Source organism: Argopecten irradians, chromosome 2 (assembly GCF_041381155.1).
Source record: "Argopecten irradians isolate NY chromosome 2, Ai_NY, whole genome shotgun sequence".
Lineage (NCBI taxonomy): Eukaryota > Metazoa > Mollusca > Bivalvia > Pectinida > Pectinidae > Argopecten > Argopecten irradians.
The window spans coordinates 59,358,865-59,377,099 of NC_091135.1; the positions used below are offsets into that span (position 1 = coordinate 59,358,865).

An 18,235-nucleotide genomic window follows, 5' to 3' on the forward strand; every position below is an offset into this window, starting at 1 on the left:
AACCTCTATATTGTGTATTACAGTTTCGCTTTGTTTTAGAAGGTTCATATATAATCTCTATATTGCGTATTACAGTTTCGCTGTGTTTTAGAAGGTTCATAGATAATTTCTATATTGTGTATTACTGTTTCATTGTGTTTTAGAAGGTTCATATATAATCTCTATATTGTGTACTACAATAAATGATTTCTAAATTTGTATTTACAGATGCCCAGTCTACTACAACCTCCCTGCCCAGTGTACATATGTTGCTGATCCAAAGGACTCTTGCTGTAGGAAACCTTCCTGTGACATGAACCAGACTCCACCTCCTACAACTTCAACTACACCATTCCACTTGGTGACAGTTCCCGCTGTGTACCCAACCTCTACTGGTACCAAACCTCCAGGTAATCATAGATATCCAACCTCTACTAGTACCAAACCTCCAGGTAATTATAGATACATGACCTCTACTGGTACCAAACCTCCAGGTAATCATAGATATCCAACCTCTACTGGTACCAAACCTCCAGGTAATTATAGATACCCGACCTCTACTAGTACCAAACCTCCAGGTAATTATAGATACATGACCTCTACTGGTACCAAACCTCCAGGTAATTATAGATACCCGACCTCTACTGGTACCAAACCTCCAGGTAATTGTAGATATCCAACCTCTACTGGTACCAAACCTCCAGGTAATTATAGATACCTGACCTCTACTAGTACCAAACCTCCAGGTAATTATAGATACCTGACCTCTACTGGTACCAAACCTCCAGGTAATTATAGATACCCGACCTCTACTGGTACCAAACCTCCAGGTAATTATAGATACCAATCTCTACTGGTACCAAACCTCCAGGTAATTATAGATACCCGACCTCTACTGGTACCAAACCTCCAGGTAATTATAGATACCCAACCTCTACTGGTACCTAACCTCCAGGTAATTATAGATACCCGACCTCTACTGGTACCAAACCTCCAGGTAATTATAGATACCCGACCTCTACTGGTACCAAACCTCCAGGTAATTATAGATACCCAACCTCTACTGGTATTAAACCTCAGGTAATTACAGATACCCGACCTCTACTGGTACCAAACCTCCAGGAAATTATAGATACCCGACCTCTACTGGTACCAAACCTCCAGGTAATTATAGATACCCGACCTCTACTGGTACCAAACCTCCAGGTAATTATAGATACCCGACCTCTACTGGTACCAAACCTCCAGGTAATTATAGATACATGACCTCTACTAGTACCAAACCTCCAGGTAATTATAGATACCCGACCTCTACTGGTACCAAACCTCCAGCTAATTATAGATACCCGACTTCTACTGGTACCAAACCTCCAGGTAATTATAGATACCCGACCTCTACTGGTACCAAACCTCCAGGTAATTATAGATACCCAACCTCTACTGGTACCTAACCTCCAGGTTATTATAGATACCCGACCTCTACTGGTACCAAACCTCCAGGTAATTATAGATACCCGACCTCTACTGGTACCAAATCTCCAGGTAATTATAGATACCCAACCTCTACTGGTATCAAACCTCAGGTAATTACAGATACCCGACCTCTACTGGTACCAAACCTCCAGGTAATTATAGATACCCGACCTCTACTGGTACCAAACCTCCAGGTAATTATAGATACCCGACCTCTACTGGTACCAAATCTCCAGGTAATTATAGATACCCAACCTCTACTGGTATCAAACCTCAGGTAATTACAGATACCCGACCTCTACTGGTACCAAACCTCCAGGTAATTATAGATACCCGACCTCTACTAGTACCAAACCTCCAGGTAATTATAGATACCCGACCTCTACTGGTACCAAACCTCCAACTAATTATAGATACTCTACCTCTACTGGTACCAAACCTCCAGGTAGTTATAGATGTCAAACTGCTATTGACTCCAAACCACATTGTTCATTGTCCATTGGCTATGTATATTTGATAACATTTTCTTTTGTTTTTGGCAGATATGTGTAAGTACACTGACAACAGTCTACATGCCCAGGGAGCCAAGTGGGACGATGGCTGTGACTACAGATGTACCTGTGTTAATGCCACCTTCAACATCTACAAATGTGATCAAAGGTAAAGCTATAATTAACACATTAATGAATACATTCAATGTTAAATATAGCAACTCATGTAACATGTTAATTATTGAATTTGATGCTTACAATCTAAGTAACATAGCCCTTATGTATTGCCTTGTATCCTACAGATGTCAGGCCTTCCCTGGCTTTCCTTCAGCTAGTACACTTGTTTATGTATTGTCTTATATCCTACAGATGTCAGGCCTTCTCTGGCTTTCCTTCAGCCGGTACACTTGTTTATGTATTGTCTTGTATCCTACAGATGTCAGGCGTTCTCTGGCCTTCCTTCAGCCTGTACACTTGTTTATGTATTGCCTTGTATCCTACAGATGTCAGGCGTTCTCTGGCCTTCCTTCAGCCTGTACACTTGTTTATGTATTTTCTTGTATCCTACAGATGTCAGGCCTTCTCTGGCCTTCCTTCAGCCTGTACACTTGTTTATGTATTGCCTTGTATTCTACAGATGTGAGGCCTTCTCTGGCCTTCCTTCAGCCAGTACACTTGTTTATGTATTGCCTTATATCCTACAGATGTCAGACCTTCTCTGGCCTTCCTTCAGCCGGTACACTTGTTTATAAATTGCCTTATATCCTACAGATGTCAGACCTTCTCTGGCCTTCCTTCAGCCTGTACACTTGTTTATGGAGATATATGCCTTATATCCTACAGATGTCAGACCTTCTCTGGCCTTCCTTCAGCCTGTACACTTGTTTATGGAGATATATGCCTTGTATCCTACAGATGTCAGACCTTCTCTGGCCTTCCTTCAGCCTGTACACTTGTTTATGGAGATATATGCCTTATATCCTACAGATGTCAGACCTTCTCTGGCTTTCCTTCAGCCTGTACACTTGTTTATGTATTGCCTTGTATCCTACAGATGTCAGACCTTCTCTGGCCTTCCTTCAGCCTGTACACTTATTTATGTATTGTCTTGTATCCTACAGATGTCAGACCTTCTCTGGCCTTCCTTCAGCTGGTACACTTGTTTATAAATTGCCTTATATCCTACAGATGTCAGACCTTCTCTGGCCTTCCTTCAGCCTGTACACTTGTTTATGGAGATATATGCCTTATATCCTACAGATGTCAGACCTTCTCTGGCCTTCCTTCAGCCTGTACACTTGTTTATGGAGATATATGCCTTGTATCCTACAGATGTCAGGCTTTCTCTGGCCTTCCTTCAGCCGGTACACTTGTTTATGTATCGCCTTATATCCTACAGATGTCAGACCTTCTCTGGCTTTCCTTCAGCCTGTACACTTGTTTATGTATTGCCTTGTATCCTACAGATGTCAGACCTTCTCTGGCCTTCCTTCAGCCTGTACACTTGTTTATGTATTGTCTTGTATCCTACAGATGTCAGACCTTCTCTGGCCTTCCTTCAGCCGGTACACTTGTTTATAAATTGCCTTATATCCTACAGATGTCAGACCTTCTCTGGCCTTCCTTCAGCCTGTACACTTGTTTATGGAGATATATGCCTTATATCCTACAGATGTCAGACCTTCTCTGGCCTTCCTTCAGCCTGTACACTTGTTTATGGAGATATATGCCTTGTATCCTACAGATGTCAGGCTTTCTCTGGCCTTCCTTCAGCCGGTACACTTGTTTATGTATCGCCTTATATCCTACAGATGTCAGACCTTCTCTGGCTTTCCTTCAGCCTGTACACTTGTTTATGTATTGTTTTATATCCTACAGATGTCAGGCCTTCTCTGGCCTTCCTTCAGCCTGTACACTTGTCCAGGATCCACAAGATGCCTGTTGTAAGAAGCCAGTGTGTTCCACACAGACTGGTATCTCCCTGACACCCCAGTACGGTGGTATCAATGGGTCAGCCACGCCTCCTCCTCACACCCTGAACGTCCTACCCATCGGCACCCACAACATCTTCACTGGCTCCAACTGGAACAAGCCTGGTATTGGGCCTGGTTATAATGGAGGATCAGAAGGTATGAGCGTGTGTAATTGACATATTGAAGTTTTAAGGAACAGAAATGTACTTCCTCTTGATACAGGCTTGATGGAATTCTCGTTGAATGAAATACATCTTGTGATAATGATGCACTTTATTTAGCATGTATCTATCAAATCCAACCAAAGGTTTATGAATACATCTTCACCTAAAGTACTCCAACAAAATTCCAGTGTTCTTTTAATGGTCTTGGTTGCTTAAACCCAATAATGTTGATGTGTTGAAAATAATTGTTTTGAGCATTGATGTTATGTTATTGTGTTTTTACAGGATTTGGTGTGTGTGTATACAAAGGAAAGACTTACCAACAGGGTCAGTCGTGGAGTGATGGCTGCGACTACAGTTGTACTTGTGAGAACTCACAGAAGGGAGAATACAAATGTATCTCTAGGTATAATGATTCTCATGCAAATGATTAGCTATATACTATTTTGCAAAATAATTGCCATATACACACATACAACTTAATGTATCTATCATACTAAAAGATATAGAGATTATCTGTCAAGAGGTTTCATATCATTTTGTATTTACTTAATTTAGGTTATTAAGTTTCTGAAGTAAAAGTAAGAACAGGTCCAAGCTCTCTTATGACACAAAATATGTGTTGCCATTATATGGTTACAAAAAACTACCTCTAATTGGATGCAGATGTCCCCAACTGCCGTCCACACTGCCCAGCTACTGTACCAAGGTGTCTATCCCTGGAGAATGTTGTCCACGTCTTACCTGTGATGTAGCTGGACTCCAAAACTTGTACCATGGTGGTTCCGAGGTTCTGCCCTCACCTGCCCCGACTGACATCTTTGGTAACCTGCAGACACTACCTCCAGGATACAGTAAACCATCCCAAGTGGTCGGCGGAACTGGAACTGGCACTCAGGGAACCACGACGGGGCAAAACCCAGTCTCATTCCCTAATGCTTTCCCTATTTTGCCAGCACAATTCTCCCAGGTCACAAGTAAGTCTACTTTATCTGCTGACTGAAAACATGGTTTGTACTGGATCAATACTTTAGTCCTAGTGAATATTATAAAGGAGAGCATTAACAAAAGATAATTGTTTTACACTTTATTTTTCTTTTCTTTTTTTCAGACCAATGTATCTTCCAGAGTAAGTCTGACAAGTCATATCATGTGTATGACGAGGGCGCTAAGTGGAAGGATGGCTGTGACTACAACTGTGTATGTAAGGATGGATCAAGTGGATACTACGAGTGTACTCCACTGTAAGTACCCACCCTAAAGTACACAAGTATTCTTAACAGAGAGTTTGAAGATCTGTAATATCATAATGTTCTCATGTTTGTCACATGTAGGTACCCTGTGTACAGTGTAGTATCAATATGTTCTCTTATTTGTTGATGTGTAGGTGCCCCGTGTACAGCAATCTCCCATCCAATCGCTGTTACCTGACCAAAAAGGATGGTGAATGTTGTGCTACACCTCTGTGTCAGCTCCCTAACGGTCAGACCATTAACCCATTGACCGAGAAGTCCAACTACACCTTGTATGGAACCATCAACGGTGGTTACACTGGAATCAGTCCAAACCACAACACTTCCTTCTCCTACTTCACCAACAACTTTACTAACACACAGAGAGGTAAATACAATAGTCAAGTTTGTAAACATACACAGTTACAGTTCTGTTCTGATTAATTGACTTTGAGATTTTGATCACGACAAAAACTTTTCACTTGTTCAAAATTCCATATTTGGATGTTTTTCCATGGTCTAATAGATTTGAAGTTAAAGAATATTTGACTATTTAACCCGTGAAAGACTAAAGACGGGTAAAGAATTTTGATAAAAAGAATTTTTACATGTGATAATTAGTCAAAGGTGTCCAACATTAAAAGTGTCACATTGACTTACAGAATGTCTGTACAAGGGCAGGACCTACCAGATCGGACAGCAATGGAGTGATGGCTGTGATTTTGTTTGCTCTTGTAAGGATGGAACCTCAGTCCAGTTTGAGTGTCGCCCCAGGTATAGTTCTCAACATGTGTTATAGACATCAAGAAAAGTTAAATCATAGCCTTCACATTTAAACATCATTTCATTTTAAAGCTGAATGAATATATTTTATATTCTAAGTGAATATCACTTATATATTTAAGATACACAATACATATATTTAAGTTGAGACAATAAACGTCTAGCAAATAATTTTAAATTAGTTTATATGTCAAATTACCTAGAAAATATCTGTTTCCCACAGGTGTCCAATTTACACATCTCTGCCATCATTCTGTCGCATGGAAAAAGTAGCCGGTGAATGTTGTGAACAGGTAGCATGTGACCAGCCATCATCGTCATCATCATCTTCATCATCTCAATCTGGCCAGAATACAGTACCACCAGGTGCTCTGACAACTGAGCCAACCAAACCAACTTGTAGCTGGTGTAAGAACCAGATTGATAATTGCCCTGCTTATGGCCAGGAAGCTTGTAGAGATCCCTACAAGAGCTGGGCAACAAGAAACTGTGAAAATTATTGTGGCTTCTGTGGTGAGTGACTTGAATGATTTCACTTTCTGTTACAGGGTTCCCAAGCAACCTTGAAAACTGGAAAATTGAAATAAAAAATCAGGATAGGGAAAACTTTGAGAAAATTTGTTGAAATACCTTGATAAAGCCTTGAATTTTATAACTTGCTTTAACATTTAATTTGTTAAACTGTGTCTGATCAGCAACTAGCTTATTTGTTAACCTCTTTAACATGAGAGGCATGTAGGAAGCTACACATACAAACCAATGTTAATATATAATTTATTCATTGTTTTCTTTCATAATGAATGTCCAGTCAGCATCATTCAAGTTGCATTACTCTTAAAAAAAAAGCATACACATAACTTGTGAAAGGTATCTGAAAGTGTGAAAACATTACTTGAATTTTGCTTATTGTCCTTGAAAAAACCTTGAAAAAGCTTTCAATTCTAGTCCAAAAAAATAGTGGCAACCTTGCTGTTAAGAGTTTATAGGACGCATATTAGCTGTGCTTTATATTTACTACATCGGGTTAAGTTTGTAATAGATCCTAATATGTCATTTACATAGTCAATACCTACAGTGTATTAGTTTTGTCCTAACTTGTTTAGACACATTCAAGGATTTGTATTTAAGACAGTTTTGTAAAAGATGTTTATTGCTAGTAAACAGTTGTTATGAAATTGATGACTACCATATTATCTACTATTAGACTGTCAGCACACCAAACCACCACCCACTACCCCAACCACACAGCCCAACAACTGTCACGACAACCTGGATAACTGTGCAGCCTTTGGAAAGTCGTCGTGTACTGGTATCTTTGAGAACTGGGCCCGTACCAACTGTAAATACTTCTGTGACTACTGTAAGTACTCGGGATTTCAGTCAAGAATCATAGTTATAGTAAAGTGTAACAAGGAGGATAACTAGTCAGCCATTGGACTAAAATTCTAGTTTTGTAACTACATAACATTGTATAACTGAAAGATGAGCCTAGGTCCTACATTTCAATTGTGTCCTACTTTTTGTATAACTCTGTTTCTCAATAAGTTTAAGTCCAATTCTAACCAAACTTTAAACATAGCTGAAGGACATCATTATCACCTCAACACACCTAATTGTGTTGCAGGATTCATTTCAGGGTGTGGGATTCAGAGGCTGTGAAACTTAAAGATGCTAAACTATACTAAGCTCTTTTTCTCAAAAAGTATAAGTATAAATCAACAATGTGGTACAGGCAATACTTATAATTATGCGTAATTCTTGTTTTACCTAGGTCCTACATTTCACTTGTGTCCTACTTTGTTATCTAGGTCCTAAGGATGGTGACAATGATTGTGTGGATGAGCAGCCTTCCACTTGCCAGAGTCTCAAAGACACCATTTGTACCAACCCATCATATGTGTCCTACGCAGAATCCAACTGTAAATCCACATGCAACCTCTGCAATGGTGAGTAATTAATACAGCAGAACATGTTAGGTGTAACCAACCAATAAGTAAACCTACATTTGACTTCAAACTCCAAACATGCCAAGTTAACCCATGTTAGAGTAAAGGTCATACTGTTCAAATAATATGACTTTTGTGAGCTTAATTTGGCCAATATCAACTTAACTTTCCTTTGAAGCTTTTGATTGTACATATATGATTAATTTGACTTTCTGAGACACTAAAAAGAGTTTATACCAAGAAGTGCATGACCACTTTGACCCTAGATTTGTTATATAGCAAGGTGTGCATGTTTTATGTCATTCTAAATGAAATAATTATGACCTCTGCCATGGTACCTTTGACCTCTGAATGTAATATTGCTAAAATCAGGGTCTGCTTAGAGTTTGATTTTTATAACTGATTTTCAAGGATTTACCTTACTGATTTCATTAATTTTAAAATTATGCAAATTATGTTATCATTCAAAAAAACAAATTCATAGATATATATGTGTGTACTGTACCTTATGTAAGGGTAAATAATCTCAGTAAGATAGGTATGTGTATACACATCGTAACTTTTAGAGCTTGTATACACAACTGATATGAATAATATATTAACAATTCTTAATTCTTGCTGTAATGCTTTGCAGTGGGAACAACAGCAGCACGTAAGTATTTCTTGTCACTAGAAGTTGATATTATAAACAAAATTTGAAATCGATTTGCATTAAAGAATTAAATATTAAAAAAGGTGGTCATAAAATTTATATTTTGTATATTACTTCTCAAAGAAGGTTTTATCTTTTGTTTTGTTTATATTTAACCTCTTTTAGAATAATTGATTGAGCACTTTGAAAAACCTGTTATAAGATGATGTGTTTCTCCTTCAAGCTACCTGTATGTACAAGGGAACTAGCTACCTGTCTGGACAGACTTGGATGGATGGATGTAAGAAGAACTGTACCTGTAATGATGGAGTATACAATTGCATGGATTTGTAAGTCATAACTTTGGATCTACCCACGTAGATCATAAATGGATTTTTGTGATCATTTTTAAATAAATAAGCTTGATTAAGTTTTCAAGGAGTACTACAATGTTAACATGACGTTTATCCCGTTAGCCCAGTCCTGTCTTTTGTAGTCCCATCCTGTCCTCTTCTGTTCAGTCCCATCCTGTCCTCTTCTGTTCAGTCCCATCCTGTCCTCTTCAGTTCAGTCCCATCCTGTCCTCTTCAGTTCAGTCCCATCCTGTCCTCTTCAGTTCAGTCCCATCCTGTCCTCTTCAGTTCAGTCCCATCCTGTCCTCTTCTGTTCAGTCCCATCCTGTCCTCTTCAGTTCAGTCCCATCCTGTCCTCTTCAGTTCAGTCCCATCCTGTCCTCTTCAGTTCAGTCCCATCCTGTCCTCTTCAGTTCAGTCCCATCCTGTCCTCTTCAATTCAGTCTCATTCTGTCCTCTTATGTTCAGTCCCATCCTGTTCTCTTCTATTCAGTCCCATTCTGTCCTCTTCCATTCAGTCCCATCCTGTCCTCTTCTGTTCAGTCCCATCCTGACCTCTTGTGTTCAGCCCCATCCTGTTCTCTTCCATTCAGTCCCATTCTGTCCTCTTCTGTTCAGCCCCATCCTGTTCTCTTCCATTCAGTCCCATTCTGTCCTCTTCCATTCAGTCCCATCCTGTCCTCTTGTGTTCAGTCCCATTCTGTTCTCTTCCATTCAGTCCCATCCTGTTCTCTTCCATTCAGTCCCATTCTGTCCTCTTCTGTTCAGTCCCATCCTGACCTCTTCTGTTCAGTCCCATCCTGTCCTCTTCTGTTCAGTCCCATCCTGTCCTCTTCTGTTCAGTCCCATCCTGTCCTCTTCTGTTCAGTCCCATCCTGTCCTCTTCTGTTCAGCCCCATCCTGTCCTCTTCTGTTCAGCCCCATCCTGTTCTCCTCCATTCAGTCCCATTCTGTCCTCTTGTGTTCAGCCCCATCCTGTTCTCTTCCGTTCAGTCCCATTCTGTCCTCTTCCGTTCAGTCCCATCCTGTCCTCTTCTGTTCAGTCCCATCCTGTCCTCTTCTGTCCCAAGATTGACAGATTTGTAATACTGTGTTCTTTATTGGTGTCACAGGTGCCCCAAGTACCCTGATCTTCCTCCAAACTGGACATTGAAACATATTGAAGGTCAATGTTGTGATATCATCGTCATCAATAACCAAAGTAAGTATTTACAACAAACTGTTTTTTTTTATGCCTGCTTTAATCATATCGACATCATAGTACTACTTTTTTAGGTCATCTGACCCAGAGAGTCGGGATGATCTATAGCCGTTGTGTTCCATCAGCCGTTCTTCCAAGAATACAAACCACCATATTGAAAAACACACTTGAAACTTCTTAAGTTCCACTAGTGCTATTGTAACCATTTTGTAGATAGCTTGATTCAAATTGCACAATCACATTTGTCCTGTAGAAAACTGGCATAATTTAGTCTCAAGTTTTACTTGTGTAATTGAGCTGTAATATGCCTGGATTGATATTTAGATGGTCCTGATTTAAAGTGTGCTTTTTACGGTTGGTTTGAAATCCAAGATGACTGTCACAGTTACCACCTTAAAAATATTATACTAGCTTTTTAGATCACCTGACCATAGGTCATGGTGACCTATTGCAATAGTCTTTTGTGCATTGTCCGTCGTGCGACGTCCGTTAACATTTCCTTGTGAACGTGATAACTTGAGTAAATATAAATGGAGCTTAATGAATATTTGTATGTAGAATAACATTGGAAAGATCTCGGACGAGTTCCAAAACAGCTTGATTCGAAAATAATTTACGAAGTTATTGCCCTTTGCACTTATTATTGCTTTTGGGCCTTGTGAACGCGATCACTTTAGTAGATATAAACTGAGCTTAATGAAACTTTGTGTGTAGAATAACATTGGAACGATCTTGTGAACGCGATAACTTTAGTAAAGATAACCGAGCTTAATGAAAATTTGTGTGTAGACTAACATTGAAATGATCTGGGACAAGTTCGAAAATCAGCTTTATTCGACAGTAATTTACAAAGTTGTTGCCCTTTGCACTAATAATTATTATTGGACAATATAAACCGAGCTTTATGAAACTTTGTGTATAGATTAACATTGGAACAATCTCAGAAGAGTTTGAAAATCACCATGATTCGGAAATAGTAAGGAGTTATTGTCCTTTGCAATAATAATTATTGAACCTTATTAACACGATAACTTGAGTGAATATGAAGTGAGCTTGATGAAATTTTGTGTGTAGACTAACATTAGGAAAATTACGCATGAGTTCAAAAATCAGCTTGATTCGATGATAATTGACAGAGTTATTGTCCTTTGCACTAATAATTAATATTGGACCTTGTGAATACAATTTCACGAATAAAAATGCAATCAGCTTCATGAAATTTTGTATAGAGATTAAAATTGGAAAGATCTCCGACAAGTTCAAAAATCGACCTTATAAGATCTATTGCCCTTTTCAATATATTATTGAATCTTGTGAACATGATAACTTGAGCAAATATTCACAGAGCTTAATTGAACTTTGTATATAGACTTTATAATATTGGAAAGGTCTCTGACGAATTTGAAAATCAGCTTTATTCAATTGCAACTTACAGAGTTATTGCCCTTTGCGATTATAATTATTGAACCTTGTGAACATGATAACTTGAGTAAATAAGATCCAAGCTTAATGAAACTTTGCATATAGACTAACATTGGAAATATCTCGAACAAGTTTGAAAATAAGCTTGATTCGACTCTAACTTATTAAGTAGTAATTGCCCTTTGCTATAATAATTATTGAACCTTGTGAACACGGTTATGTGAGTAAATATGCACCAAGCTTAATGAAACATTGTATGCAGTCCTAATAGATTTATGTTCCTAATTCGTGAACAAAAGACATCAGTTGACTAGTAAATTACATAAATAATTTGTATCAAATATCAGGTGACTGTTAAGGCCCATGGGCCTCTTGTTCAGATTCACTATAAAGATTCAGCTCAGATTTGTTAATAAAATGGTTTTACATGGAATAATTTTAAGTACCAATACGCTTCATAAGAGTGTCTTGCAGTGTAGTCAGATGACTGTTATTGTGTGCAAAAATCAAAGCTATTGGTTGATTTTTCATTACATTACTGCAAGAAATAAAAGTCGTTAGTGATACTCAATTTTAATTTCAGATTGGACAAATCGTAAGTTAAGGCTTCACACTATCAAAAATTCATCAGTATTACCGGTATTTGCAACTTTTATAAAATTGGTTCTACTTTACTGCAACTTTAAAATGTTGAATGGCAAAGCAGTTTGTTCCAATGATTCCTTAGTAAGTTAGTTATGAGTTTGTCTGTCCGTCCAGCAATATTTTATTTTAAACACTACTAATCCTTAACGATTGAGTGGATTGCAACCAAATTTGGCCTGAAGGGGTAGTAGAACCAATTCTTTAATAACTTGGCGACATGCATCAATGACTAGCATTATAAAAAGGGCAAGGGTTCCACTATACGAGAAGACACAACAAGAATATACTGCAGTCTCCCAATACATGCACCTTGCACTTCAAACACACTACACACCCCATACATGAGAGATCATCCTTACATGACCCTGGCTGTTAATAGGACGTTAATAAATCAAAAAAACAAAATCTATAAAAAGTAAAACAATGGTTGAACTAGCTGTCTTGACTGTGACATGAAAATTGCAGTGCAAAATAGTTTGTTCTTTATCAATGAGTTTTTGCTAATAAGCAGCATTTGTCCATCTGTTCCATCTGTCTGCTATAGGGAGGAAAGAACTTGGAGTCTCTTGCTGCTATGGTTCAACTCCTGTTTTCTCTGGGGGCTTTTTTGGCTTGCTTTGCTTCAATACTATCAAATCTGGTGTTTCAAATGAACAAAAATAATAAAAAAAAAAATCCAACAAAATTTTGTTTCAGGCTCTTAACAAGTGGAAGAATAAAGCTAGTTGCTTTTTCTAAATATTAAAAAAAAGAATACTTTGTAAATAAATTGTAACAGGAAGGGGGCAGTAATACTGATGGAAGACCTCAGTTTGAAATAGGAAGGGGCAATAATACTGATGGAAGACCTCACTTTGTAATAGGAAGGGGGCAGTAATACTGATGGAAGACCTCACTTTGGAATAGGAAGGGGGCAATAATACTGATGGAAGACCTCACTTTGTAATAGGAAGGGGGCAGTAATACTGATGGAATACCTCAGTTTGTAATAGGAAGGGGGCAGTAATACTGGTGGAAGACCTCACTTTGTAATAGGAATGGGGCAGTAATACTGATGGAAGACCTCACTTTGTAATAGGAAGGGGGCAATAATACTGATGGAAGACCTCACTTTGTAATAGGAAGGGGGCAGTAATACTGATGGAAGACCTCACTTTGTAATAGGAAGGGGGCAATAATACTGATGGAAGACCTCACTTTGTAATAGGAAGGGGGCAATAATACTGATGGAAGACCTCACTTTGTAATAGGAAGGGGGCAGTAATACTGATGGAATACCTCAGTTTGTAATAGGAAGGGGGCAGTAATACTGGTGGAAGACCTCACTTTGTAATAGGAATGGGGGCAGTAATACTGATGGAAGACCTCACTTTGTGATAGGAAGGGTGGGTAATACTAATGGAAGACCTCACTTTGTGATAGGAATGGGGCAGTAATACTGATGGAAGACCTCACTTTGTGATAGGAAGGGGGGGGGGGGGTAATACTAATGGAAGACCTCACTTTGTAATAGGAATGGGGCAGTAATACTGATGGAAGACCTCACTTTGTAATAGGAATGGGGCAGAAAGGGGGTAGGAATACTGGTGAAAGACCTCAGTTTGTAATAGGAAGGGGGCATTAACACTGATGGAAGACCTCACTTTGTAATAGGAAGGGGGCAGTAATACTGATGGAAGACCTCACTTTGTGATAGGAAGGGGGGGGGGGGGTAATACTAATGGAAGACCTCAGTTTGTGATAGGAAGGGGCAGTAATACTGATGGAAGACCTCACTTTGTAATAGGAATGGGGCAGTAATACTGATGGAAGACCTCACTTTGTGATAGGAGGGGGGGGGGGAGGTAATACTAATGGAAGACCTCAGTTTGTGATAGGAAGGGGCAGTAATACTGATGGAAGACCTCACTTTGTAATAGGAAGGGGGCAGGAAGGGGGGTAATGCTAATGGAAGACCTCAGTTTGTGATAGGAAGGGGCAGTTATACTGATGGAAGACCTCGGTTTGTATTAGGAAGGGGGCAGTAATACTAATGGAAGACCTCAGTTTGTAATAGGAAGGGGGCAGTAATTCTAATGGAAGACCATGTGACCAGAATATTACACAGTAGAGATATTTCTTTCATCATAGTTTGTATTTTGTATTGGTGTCGAATATATAGCAGTACACAAGTTTGATTGTGTCTTCTTTCAGACAAGTGTAACTACAAGAGTCAGTCCTACGCACAAGACGCTGAATGGGAAGATGGCTGTACCAAGAAGTGCAAGTGTACAAATGCTGAGCAAGGGTTGTACGAGTGTAGAGATAGGTAAGTCATGTATGGAAACTGGAGAAATACCAGAACCAAAAAATAGTTATATTTACTAAGCTAAAAGACATGACACCTATAGTAACATTGTAGGAGTATAGATATAATTGCTTCATTTACTTTCTTAATTCCTCAAAATGTTGAGAGTATAGAGAAATGGAGGGGAAAATAAATGAATTGAAACAGACTTATTTACATTGAGATTTTGGATCAAAGTTCAGTCTGCAATAAAATCGCACTACTACATGTATACACAGGACTCCACATAATCGTAAAACAGTTTTTAGAATATTTTGGTTATTTGTAAAAAAAATCTGCAGGCCCAATTTTTTCCTTTTTTATCTTTGTTTTTCAACTCCATGTATTTGCATAAATTTTTCACATGACCTCCGGTTACTTTACGTGCCAGTTAATAGATTTCATGTCCTAGCATCGCAAAAGTAGATTTCTGCTGACTTATTGAAGAGATATAGTGTCTAAAGTTTTGAACAACAGGTGTCTTGTTCGTTTTAAAATAGTATGATGTTGTCGTACGGTAATACTACATCATATGTTTGAAAACAAGCCAGTCACCTGTGTTTTAACCAATTTGTTCCACGTTTTGTGATTTAATTTACAGATGTCCTCTATGGACGCTACCAGACATCTGTCACTGGGATCCACCCAAACCTGGAAAGTGCTGCAGACAGCCTGTGTGTCCGCCGCCATACGAGGTACAGGGCTACCCCGACGAGTAGACAACCTTTATTTATTACACTTTTTATATGTCACACTGAACGACATTAAATGAATTTTGTACAAAAAATAACTTTTATTCATCTTCTCCTTCAAAAGAACAACTATGATTTTCTATATTGACAGCAAACATTATTTATCTGACTTCTAAAGAACTAGAATACAATTTTCCGGTTACTTCTATTTCATCTTAATTGGCCCAACTGCAATGGATGTGTGATAAACAAAAACTTATAAAAAGATTCAATGCTGTAAAGATCAATTTTATAAAGCAAACAAATATTGGGAGACATCTAAAGGACAAAAAGGAGTACATAATTATAGAAAAACTAACAGTGGGTTTAGTGATACTAATGTTGTAGGAAACAATAGTGATGTAAGAATTACTACACGTTCAAACATTTGAAACTGAAACCTTTTCTATGGTGACTTGGAAATGATATGAGAAATAAAAGTTATTGTGTGAGAATGCAATACTTTTCATGTGAATGCAGTAGGATTTTTTTGAAAATATAGTGTACTTGTCAACAGAAGCATATGCACACAATAATTATTTCATGTCCTTTCTGAGCCACCTTACTTTTTTAATCATCCATCATCAGATGGTGGGGCTATTCAAATAGCCTTTCATCTGTGGTCTGTCATCCTTCTGTCCATTCTTGTTACCGTTATTTCTCAGAAAGTGTAGAAAGGATCTTTCTCAAATTTCATGTATAGATTCCCCTAGGCCCCTAATTGTGTATATTTAAGCATTTAAGCATTGTCATATGACAACCATAATGCTTAAAATTACATTTAGGTAGTCATTTCCACTATAAAAAAAGAAAAAGGGCAGGAAAGAGATGAGTCTTTCTAGTGTGTTGCCATGGACAACCGACCATCGATAAAACGGGATATACAACGATAAGAACATTTTAATCCATTAAAGTATTTACATCAGAATATATTTCCATATTAATCAATTTTCAGAATATGTTATATTCTTTAGTGAATTATCATACTGATAACCGGTAAAACCCAGTCATTTCTTGACCTTTTGAACTCTGTGGTATTGTATGCCGAAGCCTAACTGCCAATGTAAATACTGTAAAATATCATATATTAGGTTTAGTAGCAACATAAAGGTACTGTGCATTGGTAATGTAAATATCGTATTTTACCAAGAGCCTTTCACGGGGTTGCAAGTTTTGGGGCAGTTGTCAGGTATTGATGAGTGACCAGTGGTTTTCCTCTAGGTACTCCGGTTTCCTCCGCCAACAAACTGGTATACATGTCCTTAAATGACCCTTGCTGTTACTAGTAGTAAGATGTTAAACTAATAAAATCAAACAGCATTTTGGAACTAATTGGTCAACAAAATTGCTGAAAGAATCTCTTTCAGAACCTATGCTACACTCAAATTGTATTGCAAACACACTACATGTAGTCACTCATGATAAGGTATAAAATCTATTTCCATTCAAACAACATAAACTGATGTACCGTAACTGAGCGTCTCCGGAGCATGCAGAAACAGGAAACATATTTGGAACAAATGGACATTATTTTGGTATTGAAGGAAATGCTAAAAAGGTTTAATTCTTGATTTAATTGGGTTTGGTAATTTTGTGTGTGCTCCATGTTTTATTGAACCAGTCTATTAAATAGCAAACCAGTCTAACGATTTTCATGATTTATAAAACACAACAAACCAGAAAATGTACAAGAGATCCCAGAGGGATCTTGGTGCCCATCAAAAAATGATTTACGTCTGACAACAGAAAGAGGGATCTTTTCTCTGCTTTTACAACTTTTCCAAACATACTACCTATAAAATATGAGACATCCCTTCAATATTTTCTGAGAAATAGCGGTAATAAACTTCAATTATCAAAATCCAAGATGGCTGCCTGTCGGCTATCTTGTTGACCAATCTGTCCCAAAATGAAATATGACCAACAAGGGACCATGGGGTAACTACATATGAAATTTGATATTATCCCTTTAGCACTTTCTGAGAAACAGCGGTAACAAACTTTAACTACCAAAATCCAAGTCCCCATCATAATTTCTGTTGAAGAACTCAAACATATAATTATAACCCCGCAACAAAGTTAAGAGGGAGGGGGTATGCTGGAATCGGGTTGTCCGTTTGTCTGTCTGTAGACACAACTTTGTCCAGCAAACTCTTAAACTACTTGACAGCTTTTGATAAAATTTAGAACACAGAACCCTGACATAAAGGTGAGTTGAGTAAACTATAGAGGGTTCTTCAATGCCCCTATCAAAGGAGATATTACTAAATTTGTTCAGTGAGCAAAGAGGGAGGGTGGTATTAGTCGGCCATTCTGGCAACAGTTCTAGTTATGGTATGTAAGAGTGGTAATTTAGTTTATTATTTGATTTTGAGGAACATATTTGTATAATTTGACTATAGTCTTTCTGAGTCCCGAGATGCAGTATCAGGTCTTCATGCTTCCCAGGGTCCTGGAACCCAATATCAGGTTTTCATGCCTGTCAGGATCCTGGGACCCAGTATCAGGTCTTCATGCCTCTCAGGATCCTGGGACCCAGTATCAGGTCTTCATGCCTCTTAGGATCCTGGGACCCAGTATCAGGTCTTCATGCCTCTCAGGATCCTGGGACCCAGTATAAGGTCTTCATGCCTCTCAGGATCCTGAGACCCAGTATCAGGGCCAGGCACCATAAAACTTTCTAAGACAGATGCTTTACTCAAGTCTATGTAAAATGATACACTTGAGTAAAAAATTGTCTGAGAATAGTTTTATGGTGCCAGGCCCTGGTCTTCATGCCTTTCAGGATCCTGGGACCCAGTATCAGGTCTTCATGCCTCTCAGGATCCTGGGACCAAGTATCAAGTCTTCATGCCTCTCAGGATCCTGGGACCCATTATCAGGTC

The 18,235-nt window shown here is 38.5% G+C and overlaps 1 protein-coding gene across 2 annotated transcripts in view; it reads left to right on the forward strand.

Annotated features, from left to right (window-relative positions):
* The window catches only part of LOC138316084 (uncharacterized), a 71,141-nt gene extending 55,732 nt beyond the window's left edge, over positions 1 to 15,409 (forward strand). Inside the window, exons 60-75 of one of the 2 annotated variants that reach the window (XM_069257575.1) lie at positions 208 to 389; positions 1,995 to 2,112; positions 3,822 to 4,072; positions 4,366 to 4,486; positions 4,747 to 5,057; positions 5,192 to 5,324; positions 5,468 to 5,700; positions 5,975 to 6,086; positions 6,319 to 6,608; positions 7,300 to 7,455; positions 7,904 to 8,041; positions 8,676 to 8,693; positions 8,917 to 9,022; positions 10,138 to 10,226; positions 14,487 to 14,601; positions 15,221 to 15,409. In XM_069257575.1, the coding sequence (XP_069113676.1) occupies positions 208 to 389; positions 1,995 to 2,112; positions 3,822 to 4,072; positions 4,366 to 4,486; positions 4,747 to 5,057; positions 5,192 to 5,324; positions 5,468 to 5,700; positions 5,975 to 6,086; positions 6,319 to 6,608; positions 7,300 to 7,455; positions 7,904 to 8,041; positions 8,676 to 8,693; positions 8,917 to 9,022; positions 10,138 to 10,226; positions 14,487 to 14,601; positions 15,221 to 15,338 (2,491 nt within the window). In that variant the 3' untranslated portion in view covers positions 15,339 to 15,409. Of the gene's footprint in view, positions 1 to 207; positions 390 to 1,994; positions 2,113 to 2,513; positions 2,602 to 3,821; positions 4,073 to 4,365; positions 4,487 to 4,746; positions 5,058 to 5,191; positions 5,325 to 5,467; positions 5,701 to 5,974; positions 6,087 to 6,318; positions 6,609 to 7,299; positions 7,456 to 7,903; positions 8,042 to 8,675; positions 8,694 to 8,916; positions 9,023 to 10,137; positions 10,227 to 14,486; positions 14,602 to 15,220 lie in introns of those variants that run through there. The other variant, XM_069257576.1, reaches the window with a different exon arrangement.
* The last annotated feature ends 2,826 nt before the right edge of the window (positions 15,410 to 18,235 follow it).